This window comes from Oratosquilla oratoria, chromosome 12 (assembly GCF_046742065.1).
Source record: "Oratosquilla oratoria isolate Oo_2021 chromosome 12, ASM4674206v1, whole genome shotgun sequence".
Classification (NCBI taxonomy): domain Eukaryota; kingdom Metazoa; phylum Arthropoda; class Malacostraca; order Stomatopoda; family Squillidae; genus Oratosquilla; species Oratosquilla oratoria.
In genome coordinates, this window is record NC_134788.1 from 46,200,844 (window position 1) to 46,226,266 (window position 25,423).

At 39.2% G+C, this 25,423-nt stretch overlaps 1 protein-coding gene across 3 annotated transcripts; it reads left to right on the plus strand.

The window, feature by feature from the left end:
• The first annotated feature begins 1,023 nt into the window (after positions 1-1,023).
• LOC143031640 (uncharacterized) lies at positions 1,024-13,268 on the plus strand. Of its 3 annotated transcripts, none has more exons than XM_076195744.1 (3): positions 1,024-1,355; positions 3,097-3,277; positions 10,219-13,268. In XM_076195744.1, the coding sequence occupies exon 3, from the start codon at positions 10,345-10,347 to the stop codon at positions 11,719-11,721; it is 1,377 nt and encodes a 458-aa protein (XP_076051859.1). In that variant the 5' UTR covers positions 1,024-1,355; positions 3,097-3,277; positions 10,219-10,344; the 3' UTR covers positions 11,722-13,268. The 3 variants fall into 3 exon arrangements, with proteins under 3 accessions (XP_076051859.1, XP_076051860.1, XP_076051861.1); XM_076195745.1 differs by having other exon boundaries at positions 3,101-3,277; XM_076195746.1 differs by lacking the exon at positions 3,097-3,277.
• The last annotated feature ends 12,155 nt before the right edge of the window (positions 13,269-25,423 follow it).

Here is a 25,423-nt window from a genome sequence, read left to right on the forward strand (position 1 = left end):
ACATAATTCATCCTTTGAACTTTTCTCAGTCCATATTCTGCTGTCTGCAAGGTCGGTGAGTATTTGTGCTATTTGTCCATCACGCATTGGCTTATTTGAATAGTCTCTAGTCTGCTCCACTTAACTGAAACAATCTTCTTCACAAATAAATTGAAATTAACAGGCTGCAGACAATAGAAAACAAAGCATACAAAATAATATTCAGAGCACCACATTATATACCAGCAGCAGCCCTAAGAGCAAGCTAGTTTAGCTCATTTTTAATACCTATTTGAAAGACAAGGAAATTAATGGGCCAAGCAACTTTGATCGTACTTGCAAAAGCTAAGTTTAAACCTAGAGGGTTTCAAAACTATGAAAAAAAAAAACTCAAAGCCAGGATAAACGATATTGACACAAACATAGCAAACCCTCCTTATCGCACTACAGGCGATGGAAATCATGAATGAAAACGGAAGAAGAAATTTATGAAAATAACCTAGACTCTGTCATTCTATTCCGCGCCAGGACAAACACACTGAAACTAAATTGGAGAAACCGGCACACAAACTAAGACACACCTCGTGGCGCAGTGGTTAGAGTTCTCGCCTGCCACTACAGCGGTCCGGGTTCGAATCCCGCCCATGGCTGAAATAATTTCAGTATCGCTGTGCTGCGGGTTGTTACTCCAACTCTCGTGGGCAGGGCGTTGGGTGTGTGCCTGTAAGGTCACATTATTACCCATAGATCAGTCATAGGAGCTCTGAGCTCTCATCCGGGAGGTTAATAACTGTCGATCACGAGTCCAACACATGATCCAAGACCACGGTGAATCACACACCCCGTGGCGTAGTGGTTAGAGTTCTTGCCTGCCACTACGGCGGTCCGGGTTCGAATCCCGCCTAAGACTGAGCTCTCAACCGGGAGGTTAATAACTGTAGATCAATAGTCTAACACGTGATCCAAGACCATGGTGAATAAGCTGCCCCGATCCGGGCAAAGCGAAGAAAACCCCGGTCATGTCTTACTACAGTGCAACGAGCTATCATCGATCAGAGATACAAACAAACTGCACCAACAACCCTACCCAGAAAACAAAGACAAGATCCTCAAGAAACTATTAATATATGAAGAAAAATAGAAGCGCCAAACAATATATAACCTCTGGAAACGCAGAGCAACCAAAGTTTGAAATTAAAAGAAGCGAAACCCTAAACATACTAGGGTCGAAGCCAAGGCATTCACCCCAACACCAACACCACCACCACTACTATTTTTCCTTCTACTTCTACTACTACAACTACTTCAGCTATTAGATTTTGTTCTCGTGGCTGTGCTTTGTACTGGTCAAACAAGTGTGATTTCTTCTTGAATTCGTAAGTGCATTGATTTAATGGTAAAGTAGCTTAGAGCATGCGTAGCCTAGTGTGTACGCATTTGGCATTTGCCACACTTCATTTCCCGTTTTCCAGTGTATTTGGCATGTTGAGCAGCTGCAATTGCCTATGTAGTCGGCTAGTTCTTATTATTATGAGTATTTTTTACTCCAGATATAAGTACCGAAAACCAGTGGTAACGTCGGTAGCTATTGGAAAAATAAAAATGGGCGAACATCTTTATATATATATCTGGGGGATAGGTTAGGTCAAGGCAAGTCAGGTCTCGCAGCAGCAATTCTTATCTCTATCATAGGCTAGCTCTTACCATTGAGTATTTTGATCCCCATATGAGAGTATTGTAAATTAATAGTAATGTTGGTAGCAATTTTTAGAAAATTGAAACAGGCAAACATTTTTGTATATTGTAAAGAGTTTCTTTGGCCTCACAGCTACAATTCTTATCTATATCATTAGCTTGTTCTTATCATTTTGAGTATTTTGAGCCCTATGTATGAGTACTGGAAATTAATATTAAAGTCAGTAGCAATTTGAAATATAAATGGAGACTGACAAACATGTTCATATTTGTGAATGTGTGTATCCATGAGGGTCCATCTTGTCTTACTCTGTCCAAAAGTAAAGAATTCATGAAGTTCACTGTGAATTCAGTGTATACTAATTATTCTTTGAAGTAAAATTGTGATATTCACTCCACAAATCCACATCATATTTATTGCAAATCATTGCATTATAGCATGAGCAGTTATACTGGTTTACTTTTAGAAGTGCAAATCTAAACACTATAGCAATAGAAAAGTAAAGAAAAATTTTGTAAGTTATGATACATCAATTTAATATATGTTTTTCTTGACGAAAATCAATAATAATAAAAAAAAAACTTGCTAAAAGCAAATTCAATACCAAACAGAACTGCAACAGTAGGTTCAAGATGCCACATTGTCTGTCCAGTCCTATCAATGTCAGTTTGACAATGGTGATGACTACATTGTGTACTGGATGTTCTCCCACTCCAAGTGACATAATATTTTTGAAACAGTTCTATGGAGCTGAGCTTCATAATTTTCTTGAAGCTATGAAGCTCCTCTACACCCTGCAGTCTGAATGGATGCCAAAAACTTCCATCAACATCTCTGACAATGATGACCCTGATGACCGCAAGCATTACAGGTACCACATTATTGAATACATGGTAGGTTAGGTTAGACCATGTTATCATATTTTAATTTCTTTGACTTCCTCATCTTTCAAAACAAGAATGGCATCCCAAACACTCATCATGGCTCCATTCATTAGTGTATTGCTTTTAGCAACTTTCTGTTATTGATTTCCACCAAGAAAAACAGATATGATATTGAATGTATTATAATATACAAACCTAATATATAATTTTATATTGCTAAATTGTTTAGGTGTGTAGATGTAGGTCATGTGACCTATTGACTGCTGTGAGTGATGTAATAAAAATAATGGTGCTGCCATATTGGAGGACAAACCATTAGTGAGAAAGATTTACTGATGATGATAATTTACTGTTTTTCAAATGTAAGAGGCCATTACAAATGTAAAAATATATTTCAAAATATCAAGTAACATAGCTTCATTGTTGTTAAATTGAATTCTTTGTTTTAGTGATATGAACCAGAATAAAACAGCATGAGTCTTAAGTTAGACAAAAAGTTTAATATCATGAAATATCAGGAAACATATTTTCTCCTAGACAGAGCTAGAAGTTTACTGTATACACAGCTGCAAACTGCCAATTGATGATCCAGACATTGACTGAGAGGGGACTGTTTATCTCAACCCAATTATTCACCAGTTTGACTACACACTTTGGCAGTGTGTAGTTGTACTGTTTCCAAAAAACTGTAGGTCCTCAAATTCTGAAGTCTGAACAGGTAACAGTCTTTGTTGCTTTGTTTATAATATTTTTTAGTCTTTGTCAAGGAGTATGAGTTTGTTAATTTTTTCTACACGTCAATGGACACTGATTTAATTATATGAGTGTCCTTTTTCTGGCGAAGCATTAATCCAAATAACTTTTGAAGTAAAACAAGTTTACATATTTTATCTTGTACCATGACCTCTATTATATAATAACCTGCAAAATATGTATGGGGCCTGACAACCATTGCTATACATAGGGGCTGCCCCATCTGTATCTACCTTACCTTGGGATCACCAGGAACATGGGAATTTAAATAAAACTTGGCTAAATGGTTCCCCCTATAAATTTTAGGATTTCCCCAGAGTTAATCACTGCATACAATTTTCTTTCCTTTGAGCACTTCTCAAGGCTGCACTCCAGTCCCGATGTCTATGGGCACTGAGTTTGTTACATTTTCCCCCCTGTTTGTTTAAAACAGGGGATTCTGTAGAAATATTTCCTTTCACCATGGACTGCTCTATTTGAGCAGCCTATAACTGCACAAAGCACCATAACTACAGTTCTTCAACAATCTCTTCTTGCTCATGGTTTGTCTTCCAGTATGGTGACATGAACATATCACATGACCCTTGACATCATACAGCAGTGCTCTTTATGTCCAGATCACTTTGTGTTTGTGTAGGTCTTCCCTCAAAATTAGATTCAGTCTCCTGATTAGTCCAGAATTGATCAAGTCTCCTTTTGAATTGTACTATAATAGCAGCCTGATTTAATGAGTCCCTCTTCAGCAAAAGCCAGATTTAACGAAAGTTCGAAATAATTAAGGTAATATCCTGGAAAGCTCATATCTGTGAACATAATTCCATTCAGTCAAGCATATTCCATTATATGCAGTCATACAGGTACTAAAAGAAGCCTTATGGAAATAAGCAGAAAAATAATTCAGCCTGTGCATCCAGCTATTCATTATTTTCCTCGATTGGTAACTTTTTTTTTTTTTTTTTTTTTTTTAAAGATTGTCTTTATAGTTGTACTTTTGGGCCTGGAGGAAGAGGAAAGGGACAAAAGGTAGGGAGGTGCTTAGAGTGAATTCTTTAAATGAAAAGGAAAAGGAGAAAGAGTACAAGAAGAAGCTGAAGGAGGAGTGGGAGGGAGTGAAGGATAGAGTAGAGCTAGGTGTGGAGGAATGGGGATGATTCAAGGAGGGAGTCACAAAGTGTGCAAAGATGGTGTGTGGAACAAGAAGGACAGGAGGAAATAGAAGGAAGGGTAGTGAATGGTGGGATGAGGAAACAAAGAAGGTTATAGAAGAGAAAAAGCGAGCTTTCACAGATTGGTTACAAAATAGGACGAGGGAGTCATATGAGAGGTACAAAGAAAAGAAAAGAGAAGTAAAGCAAAAGGTAAAGGAGGCAAAGAGGAGAGCAGATGTGAAATGGGGTACGAATATGACAAAATTTAGAAAGTAATAAAAAGATGTTTTGGAAAGAAATTAAGAGAGGAAGAGGAGGTGAATCAAGTAGAGAAGAAAAGGTAAAAGGTGCAGATGGAGAGATGATAATGGAAGAGAAGGCAGTAAGGGGAAGATGGGCAGAATATTTTAGGGAGTTGCTAAATGTGAAGGAGGATAGGGAGGGAAAGATAGCTGTAGTGGGAAATGCTAAGAAAATGACTGTGATGAGTGAGGAAAATGGAGGAGAAATAAGGAAGGATGAAGTGAAGGCAGTTGTTAAGATGATGAGAGCAGGTAAGGCACCTGTGTTGGATGGATGCTATGCAGAATGTCTAAAAAAAAAGGAGGTACAGTGATGGTGGAGTGGCTGGTGAGGTTATTTAATGTTTGCTGGAAAGAGGGTAGAGTGCCGGAGGACTGGAGGAGTGAACATGAAGGGACGTCCTAGGATGAGATGGATGGATGGGATGAAGGGGGCTTTGGGGAAGAGGGGAATGTCTGTTGAGGAAGGACGGGAGAGGACAGAAGATGGGTGAATGGAGAATGGTTGTATATGGATAGTGTGATGCATGTAGTATGTGTGAGCAAAATTTGACGCAGCCCGAAGGGATTTCTCCCCGTCTTCGCCTTTATGCATAGGGGGAGAGAGAGGGGGAGTCGGCGATTTGATAAAGTGGCCTTGCTGTGGATGTGCTGTGTCTTGCGACACTGCTTCTGACCCAGGGCAGTGAACAAGGTGCAGGGATGACCCGTCATCCAGGAGGTACTAAGATGAGAGGGAGGGTGGAGGGGTGTGGAGTGTATTCAGGGATGGAATGGTAGGGAATGATTTTATGCCTTTTCCTTTTTGGCTACCTCCCTTGTAAGGGGGAAAAAGCCTTGGTATATGTATGTATATATGTATCTTTTCTCAAAACATTTCACATTTTCTGAGCTTATTGTAGATTTTTTGCCCATCCCATCCATTTACCACTGTTACAAAATAAATATTTTCTGATATTCATTTGTGTTCCATACAAATTTTATTTTTGTGTCCTCTTGTACCAGTCATGTTCCCTCACATCCTGAAGACATCTCTGCAACATTACTTATCATAAATTTAATTACATACATACATACATATACCAAGGCTCTTTCCCCCTTACTAGGGAGGTAGCCAAAAAGGAAAAGGCATAAAATCATTCCCACCCATTCCATCCCCGAAAACACTCCACACCCTTCCACCCTCCCTCCCATATTAGCACCTCCTAGATGACGGGTCATCCCTGCACCCTGTCCACTGCCCTGGGTCAAAAGCAGTGTTGCAAGACACAGCACATCCACAGCAAGGCCGCTTCATTAAATCGGCGACCCCCACCTCTCCGTCCCCCCATATAATGGAGAGGACAGGGAGAAATCCCTTCGGGCTGCTTCAAAATTTTGCTCACACATACTACCTCACCCCCCACCTCATGCATCACAATATCTTCCATATACAACCATTCTCCATTCACCCCTGTCTTCTGTCCTTTCCCGTCCTTCCTCAATAGACATTCCCCTCTTCCCCAAAGCCCCCTTCACCCCATCCATCCATCTCATCCTAGGACGTCCCCTCATGTTCACTCCCTCCACATCTGCCTTCCATACCTCCTTTACTAGTCTTTCTTCACTCATTCTTTCCATGTGTCCAAACCATCCTAATACTCTTTCATCAACCCTATCTCCCAACTCCCTTTCCACCCCTGTTGTCCTCCTCACCTCCTCATTTCTCACTCTATCTAGCCTAGTAACCCCCATCATACTTCTCAGACACTTCATCTCAAACACATTCAAGCTCCTTCTCTCTTCCTCTCTTATGTTCCATGTTTCTGCTCCATATAGTGCTGTTGGCACAATCACTCCTTCATACAGTCTCCTCTTAGCATCCATTCCCAAATGTCTATTCCTCATTACACTCCTCAATCCACCAAGGCATTTACTCGCTTCTCTCAATTTGCATTCTACCTCCACCTTCACTCCACCTTTTCCTGACACATTTGCACCCAAGTATCTAAAACTACCCATTTCCTCCAGTCGCTCTCCCTTAATGCTCACTTCCAGATTATTGCCACTTTCACCCCTTGTACATCTCATCATCTTACTTTTACCCACATTTATCTTCAGCTTTCTTCTATCACATACTCTCCCAAACTCTGTCACCAACTTCCTCAATCCCTCCTCCGATCCTGCCACAAGTGCAGTGTCGTCAGCAAACAACAGTTGGCTCACCTCCCACTTTTCTCCATTTTCTTTAACCATCTCCAATCCCTGACCCACTACCCTTGCATTTACCTCTCGCACTACCCCATCCATGTATAAGTTGAACAGCCAGGGTGACATAACGCATCCTTGACGAAGTCCCACCTTTACCTCAAACCACTCACTCTCTCCATTTCTAATCCTGACACAAGCTCTACTACTCTCATAAAAACTCTTGACAGCTCCTAGAAGCTTTCCTCCTATCCCATATATCCACATAACCTCCCACAGTGCCTTTCTGTCTACCCTGTCATAAGCCTTTTCCAGATCCATAAAGGCCCAAAAAACATCCTTCCCCTTTCCTATAGCTTTCTCACATATATGTCTTACCACAAAAATCTGATCTACACAACCTCTACCTATCCTAAATCCACACTGTTCCTCACCAATTACTCCCTCTGTTCCTCTCCTAACCCTCTCAATCAAGATCCTCCCATAAGCCTTCCCAACTACACTTAACAAGCTAATCCCTCTGAAACTACTACATTCACACTTGTCCCCCTTTCCCTTGTAAAGTGGAACTATACAAGCACTCCTCCAGTCCTCCAGCACTCTACCTTCTCTCCAGCAAACATTAAATAACCTCACCAACCAGTCCACCATCACTGTACCTCCTTTTTTAAGACATTCTGCATGGCATCCATCCAGACCAGGTGCCTTACCTGCTTTCATCATCTTAACTGCTGCCTTCACTTCATCCTTCCTTATTTCTCCTCCATTTTCCTCACTCATCACTCTCATTTTCTTAGCATTTCCCACTGCATCTATCTTTCTCTCCCTATCCTCCTTCACATTTAGCAACTCCCTAAAATATTCTGCCCATCTTCCCCTTACTGCCTTCTCCTCCATTATCATCTCTCCATCTGCACCTTTTACCTTTTCTTCTCTACTTGATTCGCCTCCTCTTCCTCTCTTAATTTCTTTCCAAAACATCTTTTTATTACTTTCAAATTTTTCTGTCATACTCTTACCCCATTTTACATCTGCTCTCCTCTTTGCCTCCTTTACCTTTTGCTTTACTTCTCTTTTCTTTTCTTTGTACCTCTCATGTGACTCCCTCGTCCTATTTTGTAACCAATCTGTGTAAGCTCGCTTCTTCTCTTCTACAACCTTCTTCATTTCCTCATCCCACCATTCACTACCCTTCCTTCTATTTCCTCCTATCCTTCTTGTTCCACACACCATCTTTGCACACTTTGTGACTCCCTCCTTGAACCATCCCCATTCCTCCTCCACACCTAGCTCTACTCTATCCTTCACTCCCTCCCACTCCTCCTTCAGCTTCTTCTTGTACTCTTTCTCCTTTTCCTTTTCATTTAAAGAGTTCACTCTAAGCACCTCCCTACCTTTTGTCCCTTTCCTCTTTCTCCATCTGTCCTCCACTCTCAACTTACCCTCCACCAGAAAATGATCTGATATTCCCCCACCCTCTCCCCTTAGCACATGTACATCCTTAACTCTTCCTATCATAATCCTATTTACCACTACATAGTCCATTAAAGCTCTATCTACCACCCTTCCCTCCACCACCCTCTCCCATGTTTACTTATGATTGACTTTCTTCCGAAACACTGTATTTGCTATCATCAACTCTCTTTCTAGTCACATTTCCACCATCAACTCTCCACTACAATTATTTCCTGGAACTCCACATTTCCCAACCACTCCATCAATTGAATCCTTTCCTACCCTAGCATTAAGGTCTCCCAGTACTATTACATTTACACTTCTCCCTAAACCCTCTATGCACTCATTTAAATCTATCCAAAAGGCCTCCCTTTCTTCTACACTCTTCTCACTGCCAGGCCCATATGCACTTACAAAAACCCACATCTCCTTTCCCAGTTTCACCTTCATCCACATTATCCTTGAGGAAACCTCCTTCCACTCCACTACATGTTTACCTATCTCTTCACTTACTAGTATAGCCACCCCTTTCCTTCCTCGCCCTCTCTTCACTCATGATAACCTCCCACTTACACTCCTAAACTTACAATCGCCCTTCCCTTTCAGCTTAGTTTCACTCAAAGCCAACACATCCATCTTTCTTCTCACAAACATACTACCTATCTCTTCCCTTTTACTCTCATCTGTACAGATGAGAGTATAAGTTTTATTAACAATCTTAAAGTCTCTATCATCTCCCTTGGGGAGCATCTATATTCAAGAGATGGTAGCTTTAACTTGTGTAACCTTTCTTCATATGATAAACTATTTATTGAAGGCACTAATATAGTGGCTCTACATTATTCATTTTATAAAGCTTTAATGTCTCATATTTTATAAGGGTGCCACACCTTCACATAGACCAGTAATGGTCTCACAAGTGCAAAAAAAGAGATCTAAGCATCTCATCTAAACACATGAACATTCTGATAAGTCCGGTGAGTCAGTTGGCTTTATCAATTTCCTCTGCCATATACTCCAAGAAACTCAGATCATAGTTGATTATGACACCCAAGTCCTTTTCAGATAATACCTCATATCATGTTATAGGGGCATTCTCTGTCAGATCAACAAGTGCCTAACACCCTTATCTCTCCTATTTTGCTGAAATTTATTCTATAGGTAGTTCTAGGGCTCTAAACACATTTCTGAAAATTCAGATTTAATCTGAACAACCATTCAGGAGATATGACTTCAGATATTTTGAGCCCATATGAGAGGTCACTAACTGCTATCCATTTAGTGAGAAGTGGCTATGAAATTGGTTGGGGCTAATTTGAGTCTATTTGTGGTGAAACAGGTGTTGAGGTATGGCTGTTGTATTTTTTTGGCTGTCTGTGTTATGGTATGTGCATGTAATTGTCTCATCTGTGTAGGAAGAGATTTGGATTCTGAGGTGTGATATGGGTATATCATGCATCTATAGATTAGATGTGGAATGTTATGGAGTTGTGTCAAAATATGACTGCAGTTGCCAGCTAGACCATTTCCCACTTCCAAATCTTGTGACATGAGGGAAAAGGTTGAAAAAAAAAAAAATGGATTCATTCTGGTTGTGGTGGGGTGAAAAAGTAGAATGCAATATATCATACCACCATCCATGTTAGTGTTACTACCTATTTTATGTTATGTGTGGCAAGTAGAAAAGGTCTGTTTAGGTACAAAAGGACTGAGTATGAAATGGTTTGTGTATGAAATATCCACTATCCTATTATAGTGTATTACATATTTTCAAAGAGATAAATGTTAACCATACAATTACATTTTTTTTCCAGGATGAGTACATATCGCCATTTCTTTGGAGGAATTATCTGTAGATTCCATATGTGTCATCCGATGAAGAGGATCCAGTGTGACATCTGCAGCACAGCTATATCACAAGTCATCTTAGATATTGTGTGATGGCCCACCCTATAGAGAAGCCTTTCCAGTGTGACCTGTGTGATTCTACTTTCTCACAAAAGGATCTTCTCACAAAACACATGAGGACCCACACAGGAGACAAGCCTTTCCAGTGTGCCTTGTGTGATTCTGCTTTCATACAAGAGAGAGATCTCACAGCACATATAAGGGCCCACACAGAAAAGAAATCTTTCCAGTGTGGCCTCTGCAATAAAGGTTTCTCACAAAAGAATTATTTCTCAATCCATATGAAGACCCACACTGAAGAGAAGCCATTCCAATGTGGCTTGTGCAATTCTGCTTTCTCAGTAAAGGGTTATCTCGCAAAACATATGAGCACCCACACAGGAGAGAAGCCTTTCCAGTGTGCCATGTGCAATTCTGCTTTCTCACGAAAGGGTGATCTCACAGCACATATGAGGACCCACACAGGAGATAAGCCATTCCAGTGTGGCTTGTGCAATTCTGCATTCTCAGTAAAGGGTTATCTCGCAAAACATATGAGAACCCACACAGGAGAGAAGCCTTTCCAGTGTGCCATGTGCAATTCTGCTTTTTCACGAAAGGGTGATCTCACAGCACATATGAGGACCCACACAGGAGAGAAGCCTTTCCAATGTGGCATGTGCGATAAAGCTTTCTCACATAAGAGTCATCTCACAGAGCATATGAGGACCCATACAGGAGAGAAGCCCTTCCAGTGTGCCCTGTGTGATTCTGCTTTCTCACAAAAGAGAAATCTCTCACAGCATATGATGATCCACACAGGAGAGAAGCCTTTCCAGTGTGACCTTTGTGATTCTGCTTTCTTACGAAAGAGTCGTCTCATAAAACATATGAGGACCCATACAGGAGAGAAGTCTTTCCAGTGTGCCCTGTGTGATTCTGGTTTCTCACGAAAGAGAGATCTCACAGCGCATATTAGGACCCACAAAGGAAAGAAGCCTTTCCAGTGTGGCCTGTGCACTAAAGCTTTCTCACATAAGAGTCATTTCACAGAGCATATGAGGACCCACACAGGGGAGAAGCCTTTCCAGTGTGGCTTGTGCAATTCTGCTTTCTCAGTGAAGGGTTCTCTCACAGAACATATGAGGATCCATACAGGAGAAAAGCCTTTCCAGTGTGACCTGTGCGATTCTGCTTTCTCACGAAAGGGTCATCTCACACAGCATATGATGACCCACACAGGAGAGAAGCCTTTCCAGTGTAACCTCTGTGATTCTTCTTTCTCAATGAAGTGTAATCTCACACAGCATATGAGGACCCACACGGGAGAGAAGCCTTTCCAATGTGACCTGTGCATGTCTACTTTCTCACTAAAGGGTAATCTCACAAAGCATATGAGGAACCACAAAAGAGAAGCCTTTCCAGTGTGACATGTGTGATTCTGCTTTTTCAAAAAAGGGTGCTCTCACAAAGGACATGAGGACCCACACAGGAGAGAAGGCTTTCTAGTGTGACCTGTGCCATTCTGCCTTCTTAACAAGGGTTATCTCACACAATATATGACGACCCACACAGAAGAGAAGCCTTTCCAAAGTGACCTGTGTGATTCTGCTCTCTCACTTATGGTTATCTCACAAAACATATGAGTACCCATCCAGTGTGACCTATGTGATGCAGCTTTCTTACAAGAGAATCACCTCAAATATTAGATGACCCTTACAATAGAGTAGCCTTTCCAGTTCAACCTGTGCAATTCACCTTTTTCACAAAAGAGATCTCACAAACTTCACATGGTGACTTGTTTGTCAGAAATTCCAGTATGATCTGTGTGATGAATAATGTACCCTCTAAACTGTTTACCTGTATGTGTGCACACGTTTGACAACTAATACGGTGGCGCTCCATGGTTGCCAAAGTCCAAGAGGATATGGCATGATGGTAAGGTAAGGTAAATACGTAAAGGAAAAAGAGTGCACACTAGGCATTCAAGATGAAATTGAAAGGTTTTAATGAAATAAATTGTATAATTTCATAATGATGAGTTCAAAAGAAAAGAAAGATGTGATTTTTAGAATCTGTCAATGACTTGAAATGTGTATAATTTCATAACTTCATGTGTAGTTTTGAGATTGTTCTGTGACATTTATTACTAACATTTGTTCAGTCAAGTGACATAAATAAAAAATCATGTTATAAAATTTTCCTGATATTTGAGAATACTTTATACAATTCCTTTTTTTTTTTTTTTTTTGCCAAATTCTATTTAGAAAAGAAAAAAATCCAAATTCCTACAAATGGGCTTTGGAATAGTAGACAAAATTGCAACTTTGAAACAATGTCTATGCTAAAACTGGAAGTTTAGTTATGGTAAAGGAAAAAGGAGTTGCTGGAAAGGCCCATCCCAACTTTCTACTTAACTTGGCAACAACCACATTTGGTAAATAGTGCTCATAGATATGGTCTGTATTCATGTAATCTGTTGCCCTCTGTAAATTTACAAAATGGTAAAAGAACACTTCAAATAACAAATTTGCAAATAACTGATGCACCATGTCAAAAAGATAAAAATAAAAAAGTGTGAAATGAAAATGAACTGTTAGCTGCTAGTGAATGGCTGGATGAAATAATAAAAACTGCTATGCCCATTTACACGACAAATTCCCTGAGGATGAAGTACAAGAATAGTCAGTGTTTGATATCTCCTCTATTTCACATTTTGATTCCTCACTAGCTAGTGAATATGTTAATGCCCATTGTCTTGATACTACAGAAGTAATTAGATAAATTATTTAAAATTTTCTTTACAAGAGAATATTAAATCCAAAATTGTATAAAAATTTACACAGTGGTATTTGCTCTTCAGAATGAACAGTTTTATCACTTAGCAAAGTTGGTGGATATTGGAGGAATCTTCTTTGCAATTGATGCAGACTGAGATTCTAGTCTAATCAATAAAATAAAAAACTTAGAAAATGGGGAATGCTAATGAGAGTGAAAGGCTACCACTTATATGGAAATACAATAAATTTAGATAATGTACATAAGGAGTGGGTGAATGCCAAAGAATAAGGAGTTAGAAGCTAGAACTAAACAAGATAAGAATTAGTAATGGATTCATTCCATTATGTGTATTTGTAGCTATTTCCTGATAAGAAAGTTTGTGTAGTGTATTCAGCTTAAAACAATGTTTAGGTTCATGGTGATATGCGCCTTTTGGTTTTGTTGATGTTTTCATGTTCATTGGGTGCCATGACGTAAACGAAAAGTATAATATATTGTTGTGGCAAGTGTGCGTTTGGTTTATCCCTCTTAATTTAAGGATATTAATGATGAAACTGATTAAAATGCATGGAAAAACTAAGATATAGCAATGGTGATGATGATCAAAATGTTTTTGAATGTTTTTCTGGTGGTTTAGACCAGAAAACAGTGGTAAATGCACCTAGTGTGGGTACCACAGCCACCTTTGATTGCATGTGTCATGATGCCTGGTGTTTAGACTAAGCTATGGGTGACCACACCAAGTGTAGGTGCCTTTACTTATATTGCTTGCTCTTACACAACAGTAGAAGTCTCTTGTTTGATTTTCTCCTACAAGAGAGGAGAAGGTTTTAAGATTTTCTAAGTTTGTGTGTAAGTTTTTTGATAGCCAAGAAGCTAGACCAGATTTTAAAACTTGGCATCTTCTGTAAAGACTGGACCATTTAAGTCTGAAAAGAAGTCATTTGATATTTATTTGGCCCTGTTTCAAGCACATTTAGTCACTCAGGAAATAACCGATGCTGACAAGAAGAAAACTGCACAGGCACTAAAATGTTTGGAATTTTAGTAAATTTGACTACAAAGATATATAATGAGCTTATTGAATTACTCAAGAAACATTTAATCTTCTTTTCAACAATGGCATAAAGTTGAAAAACAAATGTGAAAGCTATATGCAGACCTGAAGAGACTGGTGAAGGATTACAACTTTGGTGCAACATTTAATGCCAGGCTGCAAGACCAACTGTTTATGGCAATTGATAAAGTATCATACTTCAAATATCTACTTGCCAAAGACCCAAAACTAGAAGCATTGGCATCTTAACACTCCTAGACCGCATTCTGTCAATTGAGAAAACTCGCATGGGTGAAGGAGAGATGGCAAACTCCATTTCATCAGGTACATCTGTGTGCATAGCAACTTTAGCAAGTATATGTCAAAGTGTAAGCACTGTGATTTCCTGCATCCAAGTTCTACTTGTAGTTTTAAAAACTTGGAATGTCACTTTTGTGGTCACAAGTGTCATTTAGAATTTTTTTTTAGATTTAACCAAAATTATTCATATAAATTCAATAATAGTTTGAAGTAAAGTAGCTCTTAAGAGTTTTAAGTATAAAAATGTAAAATAGTTTCTGAACCTGAACCAGAGCATGAAAATGAGTAAGAACAAGTGTGGTATTTATAATGTTACTGATAAAAAAAAAATGTTGCTGAAAGTTTCTTGTAATTGTATAAAATCTGTTAAACCAGAAATGTTCAAGTTTGTGTTAAATGATAAATATATACCTTTTGAGATAGAATCTGGTTCATGTGTTTCAGTGTTAGGCTAATAGTACTAAATATTAAAATGACTCCATCTTCCAAAGAATTGACTGCTTATGGAGGTCATAAAATAGATGTAAAATGTCAAGTTGATCTTGTAGTAAGGTACAGTACAAAGCATAGATTTTTGTTACTGATTCACACTAATGATTTATGTGGCAGAGATCTATTGAACAAAGTAGGCATTAAGATCACAGGTTTAGATGAAGCTTTGAAAGTGAAATCAGTAAATAGCATATTTCTGATAATCCTAAACAACTTTTGGATAGTTATAAGATAAATGAAGATTTACCTATTAAAGGAGTTGAAGCTAAAATATATGAAAAAAGATGCTACTCTTAAATTCATCAAAGCAAGGCAAGTGCCATTAGTGCGCAAAGAGTTAGTTGATATTGCTGTACAAGAGCTTTTGGACAATGAAATCATAGAACCTGAAGGTTACAGTGATTGGGCCTCACTCATTACCACAACTTTGGCATTGTGACACACTGCCTTGTGCTTCCCATTTTCTTTCGTCTCTTTTTCAGCCCCTTCGCCTAATACATTTCCTTCGCTCTGTGGAAGCGCTGGAAGTCTTAAAGCCTCCAGTAACTACTTGGTATTTTTGCTCCCCCTTCTCCCCAGCAACTGTTGCTAATTAGTCGCAGTGCCTTATCGAGTCTAAGTATCTTCTATTTACTCAGGAACCAAGATGTCTTCGTAGGATCATGATTGAAGTCATTGCAGGCGCTATAATGTTAAAGTTGAAATGTCTGAACTTTTCAATTAGTTTAACTAATTCACCATATTACATTTTTTATCCTTATACTTTGTGATTATGATTGATACATTTTACCTATGTATACAATTTGATTCTGTTTCTCATTGTTTTGGTTGGAGGGTCCACTGTGTTACCCCCCCCCCCCAAGTTGCGTATCTGCCACTTCTCGTCGAGGCTAGTTTTAATTAGGCTACTTAAGATCATGTGTCCCTTTCTCGTAACTAGCAACTACCTCACCAGACTATTAGAATTGCCTCAACTTCTGCCCAGACGTTGCGTCGGAGTCCTCTCGCAATTTAACAATTGGAAAAGTGCCCGCCGAAAACAGCGCACTGTACCTCATGTTTGGTGCCGCTGGTATCACATCGTGGCAGTAGGCACACGACACTCCCATAGAACACGTCCTCTGAGGACTTCGCAACATCGCCAGTGAATAAAATCAACACGACCATGAACAAAACATTCTTGTCGTTTGCCATCGTCAATCACGTTACAGTTACTAATTTTTAATGTTCCGGAAACTTACAGAAACAAGAAAATGTGCTTCGTGACGTGCCCCCGAAATCAGAATCTGCAAATTCAGTAGGGGGTCATTGCCAACCCCTTTCCTGTGATTACGTAGAACTTACGTGCTCGGGAAAATCGACTTCTAGAGCAGGGTCTGTGAGCTGAGAGATCAGCGAAATCGGAGAAACCAAATCCTTCGTCTCGATTCCCCTCCTCCACACGTGTTCAGAGCCGTCGACAGAGGACAGGCTTTGTTCCCGCCGCCCCTATGCGACGCATGGATCCACAAACATCGAAAGCATTTCAGTCAGTGCACTATTGCAGGAGAGAGCGAAGGAATAATCAGAGGCATCTTATTTTTAGCTAGGTCTTAGAGCACGCAGGGCTAACCAGGTAGGAAGTCTCGAACCAAATACGTATGTTTTATCTTGCCTAGTTAGTTGATAAGTTAATAATTTTGAAATACATTCATGCTCTAGTATACATTCATACATTTATGGAAGATAAAACTTGTTGAATATCAATTGCATGCCATTGATTGTGGAGACATCTTAAATCACAATAAAATAAGTGTAGGAAGTTCTGTTTAATTAGACCTAGGGCTGTGATTTACAAAGTTTGCTCCCCCTTTTTGAGAAATATTTTTCTGGTCCTTCGAAATTACACGCTCAGCTTGAAGGGAACGTGCGTGGTTCCGGCCGGCGTCTCAAATTTCCTGGACTTTGGCTCCCAACTGCAGCTATCCATCCCCCTTCGCCAATATCCCAGTGCACGGGGATTCTCATGCCCCTCAACCACCCCTTCCTCTTTCCACTGTCCAGGGATTTCGGGACACTCATTCCACTAGTTTTGAAAGATTCAGGTAAAACGAGAATTTGTGCTGATTTTAAATATTTAAATAGTGAAATTAATATTGAGAAATACCCAGTGGCTAAGCTTGATGAAATGTTGGCTACAGTTAAAGATAGTAATGTGTTCTGTAAGCTAGATTTATGTAATGTATATTTTCAAATAAAGATTCCTGAAGAAGACCAGAAATACCTTGTTATCTCAAATGAAAAAAAGATTGTTTAAATACAAATATTGCGTTTTGGACTTGCGTCAGCGCCAGAAAAAATTCAATAGTACATTTCACAATTATTAAGTGGTATTGATAGTTTATTTATTTAGACGACATCCTAATTTGTGCCAAGTCAAGAGAAGACCAAAGTAATAAAGTTAAGCTTGTTTTGAATAAATTGGCTGAAGCTAATGTCAAGTTGAATCTGGAAAAATATGAGTTTAATAAGGCTGTAATATATTTCCTTTGGTTGTGTGATTTCTGGAGAAGGCTTATCTCCATCAAATAAAGTTAAAGCTATACTTGATACTCCAGTACCAAACAACTAGCATGAGCTATGGTCATTTCTTGGATTAGTCACTCACTATAGTAGATTTATCCATAAGTTTTCTGAAATTTTGTCACCGCTCTATGATTTAACAAAAACCAATGTTAAGCTTGTGTGGTCAAAACAGTGCCAAATAGCTTATAAGGTCATTAAAGAAGCTTAATGCAAATCTTATATTTTATGATGCTTTACTGGAAAGTAAAAATTTACTCTAGAATGTGATGCTTCTCCAGTGGGTGTAGGTTTGTGTATTGATACTGGTTGAAAATAAAGTTGAAAATCTATCGTATTTGCTAGTAAAAGGCTTACTTCTACCGAAAAAATTACTCGCAGATTGACCGTGAAGGGCTAGTATTAATGTTTGGTGTCACCAAGTTTAAATACTACCTATTTGGTAGGAATTTTGAGTTGAGAACTGATCATAAACCACTTCTTAGATTGTTCGAAAAAAAGGCAATTCCAATAAAGTCAAATACAAGACTAATCAGGTGGTCTGTTTTGTTGTCACAATATAAGTATGATCTTATTCATAAAAGTGGTAAAACCTACGTAGTTGCTGATGCTTTGAGTAAGTTACCTATTGATGATTGTATTAATTCAGGTACACCAGCTGAATATGTGAAACTTGCAGAAAATTCCAATGTTTTTAACTTTGCTTTTGAAACAGTGAAGAGAATGACAAAAGAAGATCCTGTAGTGAGTAGATTAATCTATCTTGTAAAATTTGGATGGAATAAATCCAGATGTTTTTGTCTTCTGATGGGAAAGGTTACTTGTTTTCTGTAGAAATGGCGTCCTGTGGTTGCGTGTGCGGCAGTCCTTAATCCTCCTTGGATACACCACACGGTCCATAAGCTATTTTTTGCTACCGTTTAACTTCTAACACAATATTATTCCCCTCTCGGCGTCTCCCCCTTTCGTTCGACTCGCGCGCATTTGCACACACCCGGTGCCCTTGTTGCACGGTTGCGCCCACACCGACGCGCGGGGCGGACATTCCCGTCTCTGGGGGTCACCAACTCCGTGCACTCTTTGACCCCTTCACCCAGGGGGAGGTGCCAACCGCGCATCCCCGTCCGTGTCACATTCACTACATTCACAGCACATTAGTAGAGAATATTCTCACGTTGAAAATTATTTATCTATTCATAATGGTGTTCTGTTTAAAAATAGTTATTGTCCCATTTGCCTTAAAGAGCTCAAGTGTTGGAGCTATTGCATTTCAGTCATAATGGAATTGTTCCAATGAAAGCTGAGGCTAGAGAAAATATTTGGTGGCTCAGGCTTTCTGATGATATTGAAGAGCTTGCAAATTTTTTTAATTAATGTTATGTTAGAATCAATCAAGCTTCTTCAGGTAAATTGATGTGGAATTTTGCTGGTAAGCCTTGGAGTAGGATTCACATTGATTATTGTGGACCAACAGAAAATAAGTATTCTTTTTATCTTAGTAGATTCTTATTCTAATTTTATTGATGTTCAATATACTTCAAGCATGATTAGTGCTAATACTATGGAATTGTGAAGGAAAAGCTTTGCTAATTTTTGTATTCCTGATGTCACTGTTTCTGATAATACTACCTTATTTCGTTTCTGCTGATATCAAAGAGTTTTATGAAAGGAAAGGAATAAAACTGATCAATTCAGCTCCCTTTCATCCTGCATCCAATGGATTAACTGAGAGATATGTTAGAAAATCTAAACTGGGAATGCTAAAATATCAATGTGGATAAATTAACATAAGAGTTAGTAGGTTTCTGTATAAGAGCACAAGAACCATTCATTCGGGTACAAAAGGAAGCTCTGCTGAAATGATGTTTCACAAAAAAAAAAAAAAATTAAGTCTCTTGACATATGTGAAACAACTAAAACAAAGGAGGAAATGAACATGTTAGTTAATAAGCAAAATGCTCTTGATTGAGTAGAAAGTAGATTTGAAGTTCCACAAGCCCCCAAGCAATAGGCACAAAACCAGCGTCTACCGACTTATTAAATATTTCTGTTAACTGTTCATAGATTTCAAATTTACACTCCTTAAGCACGCGGAAAAAAAAAATCTTCTGGATCCGGGGATCTTGTAGCTTCAAGTCTTTCAATCTGTTTGACTAATTCTACCTTATATCAGATAGTCTACTTTCTTCACCCCCACTGAAAAGCGGATCGCAGTCAGGTACCTTATCTAACCTCTCCTTAGTAAACACCGAGAGAAAGTATTTGTTAAACGCCTCACTCATGCTTTTCTCTGATTCTATCATGACATTTTCGTCAATTTGAATTGGGCCTATCCTTTCCTTATCTTTTGTTCTGTATAGACGAAAAAAGCCCCTTAGGTTGGATCTCGCTTATCTGGCAACCTTAATTTCATAGTTACGTTTCGCTGTGCGCCTATTCTTTTTAACAAGTTTTGCCATATCTCAGCCTGTCATCCATTTGGTTATTACTATTCTTCCGTATTACCTTGAGGGGAATAAATTTATTTTGTGCATTTAGAAAGAAATCTGTAGGGTTACTATACATTTCATCCAAATCGGTGGCCAGTCTGTTGACCCGGCGCCCAAAAGTGACCTGACCCAAGGTACGCATACCCTCCGGGACCCGACCCTTGATCGCGCTAATGACGTCCGGACTAACCGTGTATCTGACCCCATCACAAGCCCATGGGTCGGTCCCGTAAATGATCCAAATATTTTATATAGCCTTTCATACCGTCAAAAATGACCCCTGAAATCCGGCATTTCAATAATATTCGTACTTTTTCATTCTTCCCAAATAATATTGAATCTTAATTCTTGATTATTGCTTGAGCCTAGACTATCTCCCACTTCTACGTTACTCGTTAGGGGCTCATTATTAGTTAAAAGTAAGTTCAGAGTATTCTCTCCCTTCGTAGAATCGATAATCATTTGTTTTAGGAAATTATCCTGCACCACATCTAAGAAAGTTTTCGCTTCCTGATCTACTAAAAATTTCCCAGTCAATGTTTTTGTAATTGAAATCTCCCATGATGACAACGTTTTTGTCCAGGGACGCTCTGCAAATTTCACGAAACAGGGGATCAGTCTGCTCAATGCTGAGGTTAGATGGTCTATATAGGACGCCAATAATAAGTTTCTTATTCTTGCCTATAATCTCCACCCAAACAGATTCTGTATTATCCTCTTCCTTAATCGAATTGTTGATAATACAATTTATTGTGTATCTAACGAAAGGTGCTACTCTTCCCCAACTCCTGCCAACGCTGTCCGTGTGAAAAACTTACAGTATATCCTTCTATCATGATTTCCGGAAGGAAATGTCTATCACCCACATTGATCTATGATTCAGTAATAGCTATATCAAATATTTCTACGCATGCTTTACCTCACAGCAAATAAAATTGATCTATTACGCCTCTGTTGTTTGTAAACCTTTAGTTTATCCTCCCTCCACCTGATTTGGTGATTCTTTACACAGTCCCTCACTGAGCTGTTTCTATTGCCTAAACTTTATTCCGATACTTCCCCCTCGACTCCCACGTACTCTGCCCGAAAAAAAAAGCAGGATGCCTACTCCTTGATCAAGGGATTCAGCAAGGAGCCGAAATCCTCTGGGCGACAAGTGCACCCCGTACCTTGTATATAGATGATTCTTACCGTAAAAGTGATCCCAGTTGTCGACAAATGTCCATCCATTTGCCTTACAATCTTTTACCAGCCTGCAATTTATTGCAATAACCTTGGTATGCCACATGGCTCCAACTCTATGCCTCGGAAGGGTTCCACATTCAACAGGGACTCCTCCTTTATTCCTAATCTTATCTAGCTCATCCCAGATCCGCGCAAACAACCCCTCACCCCCTAACTTACCTATGTTATTCCCCCTAGCACTCAAACAAACGATGGGTGTCACACCTTCCCCGACCACAAACTTTTTAAACCTGTCTGTAACGTCATCTATCCCCGCCCCGGGGAAATACACCTGGGTCCTATGCTTCCTTTCTTTGTCGCAGAAGGCCCTATCTAAATTCCTCAACCTGGCTATCTCCAACAACCAAAATATTACCTGTGAGCAGGGATCTAGCAACTGCTCTGCCCTTCTCCTGCATTTTCTTAAGTTTCTTCTTGTCAAATCGCGAGAGCTTGAAAAGAGTTTCTGCATTCAAGCGGGTCTGGTAAGGGTTTTTTACCATCTCTCCGTGTTTTGTTTGTCATTTTTTTCTACCCAGGTTCTAAACATGTTTTGTCGTCTGTGTTTTGAGTCTTCGAGCGAAGAACTCGATTCTCCTCTTAAGGCCCTCAACAATCTTCTCTAAGGAAACAATTCTTCTACGCAGAGATTGTACCTCTTCGGCGCTGATCACTGAAATACAACCACTCACCATCTCACTGTTTGAAGCAGCTACCCCCATTGACCTGACCTGAGTGACTCCTACTAGTCTCACTGGCATACATAAAGTTAACCTACGTAATAGTACTGGACTGGCATTGTAATTTTTTCGCACAGTTTGATCATCTCAAGATGACAAGATAATGTCTGCATAACTAAGTAGAATGTATCATGCTATGAAACATTATCAGTCACACAGAAGTACTGATTGTGGAGTAAAAGTTGACAAAGAAATATATACTGATAGTGAAGGATGTAGTATGTGGGAAACCTAAAATAAAAATTCTGTGTGAAAATATTCTAGCACCGTAATCTATACAAACACAAGTGGAATGTATCAAAGAATGTGGTTTGCCCTTTTCAACAACAACTGATCCTTCAAAGAAATATATGGTGACTGGTAGTAAAGGGTGCAGCTTGTGGGAAAAATAAATTGTGTGAAAATATTCTAGCGCCATATTCTGTACCAACACAAGTGGAGTAATCAAAGAACGTGGTTTGCCCTTTTCAATAGGAACCGATCCTTCAAAGGTGCAACAAAATATTTCCCAAAACTTCTACTTCTGTGTTACTTTCATTTTGAGAAGGGAGTGTACCATGTATTACTTGATAATTAATCATCAGAGGTCATAAAAACAGCTATCTAAACTAGAGACGTAAGGTCTGGATCTGAATAAAGTGTTTGCATTTAATGCTGACAATGCAGGTGTAAACTATATAAAATACTACAATGTTCATCAAAAAGTGAAAATGGCTCAAAAGAACCTTATTGCTGCAAACTTTCTGGTTCATATTTTGCACAGTGCAACAAGATTTGCTACAGCTAAACTGGAAATTGACGCTAAATTTATTGTGCTCAAAGTGTATGGCCTTTTCAGCACCTCAGCCGAAATGAGAACAGAGTCAAAGGAATTGTGTGAATTTCTCGAGATTTGAATTTGCACTTAAATCTACATAACTGTACACTGTGTACTTTCTTTACTAGCCGTCGTCATCAGAGGCGGTGAAATTTTGTTCTGGCATAACTTGAAGTGACTATGAGAAAGATATACTGGGTAGGTTCATTGAGGATGTTGAAACAACTGACACATCGTTAGAGATCTTTGAATCTTGCCGCTACTTCTTGTCAGCTAGGTCAGGTGATGGGGTAGCCATGAATTGGAGTTTCGATGGCTTGGCCGTTGTTGTTTCATTAACCCATTCAACTCCGATGACAAGATGTCTTGTCATTTGGTCAAATAAAACAAAAAATCATAAAACACCAAAATGTTTGATCAAACACCAGAAAAAATATGACGTCAATCCTCGCTTCGCTCGCGAGCGAAGCGAGGACTGACGTCATATTTTTTCTGGTGTTTGATCAAACATTTTGGTGTTTTATGATTTTTTGTTTTATTTGACCAAATGACAAGACATCTTGTCATCGGAGTTGAATGAGTTAAAGGCAGGTCCATCAACTCTGTCGGCTAGAGTCAGCAGTGTATTAGTTGCATTAATCCCTGCTGCAATTGACGGTCCGGGTGCTACTGCCCCTCTTCCATCCACAAGTGGGTCAAGTTAATAAAACTTTTGCACAATTCAACCTGTTTGGTAATGGCAACCAGGCAGGCCAGCATCCTCTTCTACCCAATCCCCAGCTCCTCTACAGGAATAGAACCCTGTCCAGCTACATCCAACATTCCAGCCATTTTTAGGGCCTCGAACCCCTGAAAATCATGAGGCTGAGCTAGATTTCTTTCATAGGCTTGCACTAGGTATTCTTACATGTGGAGAAAGGCATTGCTTTCCAGGCCTCTGCCCAGTTATAAAAATAGCATACTTGAAGTTGTATTTCTAGAAACTGTGCAGCGTTTTCCACTAGCTGCTGTCTTCATAGCTTTCCTCATTCATCACATTCTCCGTGACGACGAGGCACTGATGTAGATAGAGGTTGCGAGACGTACGCTCATTTCGCACTTTCGATACCCCGCCCCCCCAGTCAATAAGTTGAATCAGGGCAGTCGTGTTTGGTGGCAGGAACAAAACTACTACTGCTACCACTATAGAGTTGAGGTTATCAACTGTTTAATACAAACATGCTGTCTGCAAGGTTAACGAGCATTTGTGCCATTCGTCCATCAAGCATTGTCGTTCAATCTAATGTTCCGTATCATGATGCAGTTTTCCATAATCTCAAGGAGGATGAATATTTCCTTTCCTTTCAGTTGAGTTAGTTTTGGTGTCACCACAAAAAGAAAACTGGATAATGCACCTACCTGCGAAGCACAGACACCTTTCTTTAGACCAGTGGTACCTGTGCCCCTAAGGGGTACGAGACATGATAGTCAGTGCAATGGTACTGTATATCCACAATGAGAAAGCAAACAAGGTTTGTATCACTCATCCTTATCATATGTTTGCATTGTATTTGTATTGGATGGGGGGTAAGAGAAAATTTTCTGAGATATCAAGGGGTACGGGCACTGAAAAAGGTTAAGAACCACTGCTTTAGACGCTTTCACCAGTTTGTCTAAAGCTAATAAAAACAGCGTCGTGTAAACGATGCTTAGTATAAAAAATGTAAGAAATCATAAGGTATAAAAAATGTAAGAAATCATAAGGTATTAAGATATTGAATAGAAATATAAAATGTAGAAAAGAAAATAGAAATACGAAAAAACACATATATATTTCTAGAAAACCTACATCTCCGCCCTAATATAACGTTTGCTTATGACGTCATAAACCGTCGAGAAATGAGTTGCACTCCAAGAAGAAATAGAAAAAGGTGACAGCCAGACATAGATCATATAGTCAATATCCCAGAAATTCTAAGAGAGCACTATGACAATGTCTTCAACATCACAGAACCAAATACCAAACCTATGGGCCCAGGGGATATCAAAGCAGAAGAACTAATCAAACAAATTAAAAAGAAAAAAAAATAGTAAAGCAGTAGGTCCAAACGGATTAAGCATTGAAGTGTTTAAAGAAAATAAAAGACACAGAAGCCACAACAGATCTCGCTGCGCCCTACAAATCAATAGTCAGACAGAACAGAATACCTCAAAAAACAAAGCTCATCCCAAAAATACAAACTCCACAAATCAGATTCTAGACCAATAGCCATATTAGACACATCTTACAAAATACTAATGGACATTATCAAAGAAACACTGGAAAAACTCCTCCACTAAAATCAAAACCTACTAGAGACACAAAACGGCTTTACACCAAAAAGAAAAATAGCAGACATCTTCATTCTACAATACAGCATCAAAGAAAGTTACATAATAAAGTGATTGTCATTTCAACAGATTTCACCAAGGACTTTGACAAAGAAGAGAAACCTTAATAAAAGTACTAAAAAAATCAAACATCCACCCAAACACCATATCTACAATAGCCAACATAAAACAAGGAGATGACACCAAGATAATTATAAATAACGAGGAAACATGCAAAATACAAATCACCAATGGAATCAGACAAGGATACAATGGCTACACTACACTTTTCCTATTGATAACATATCTGATTATCAACTA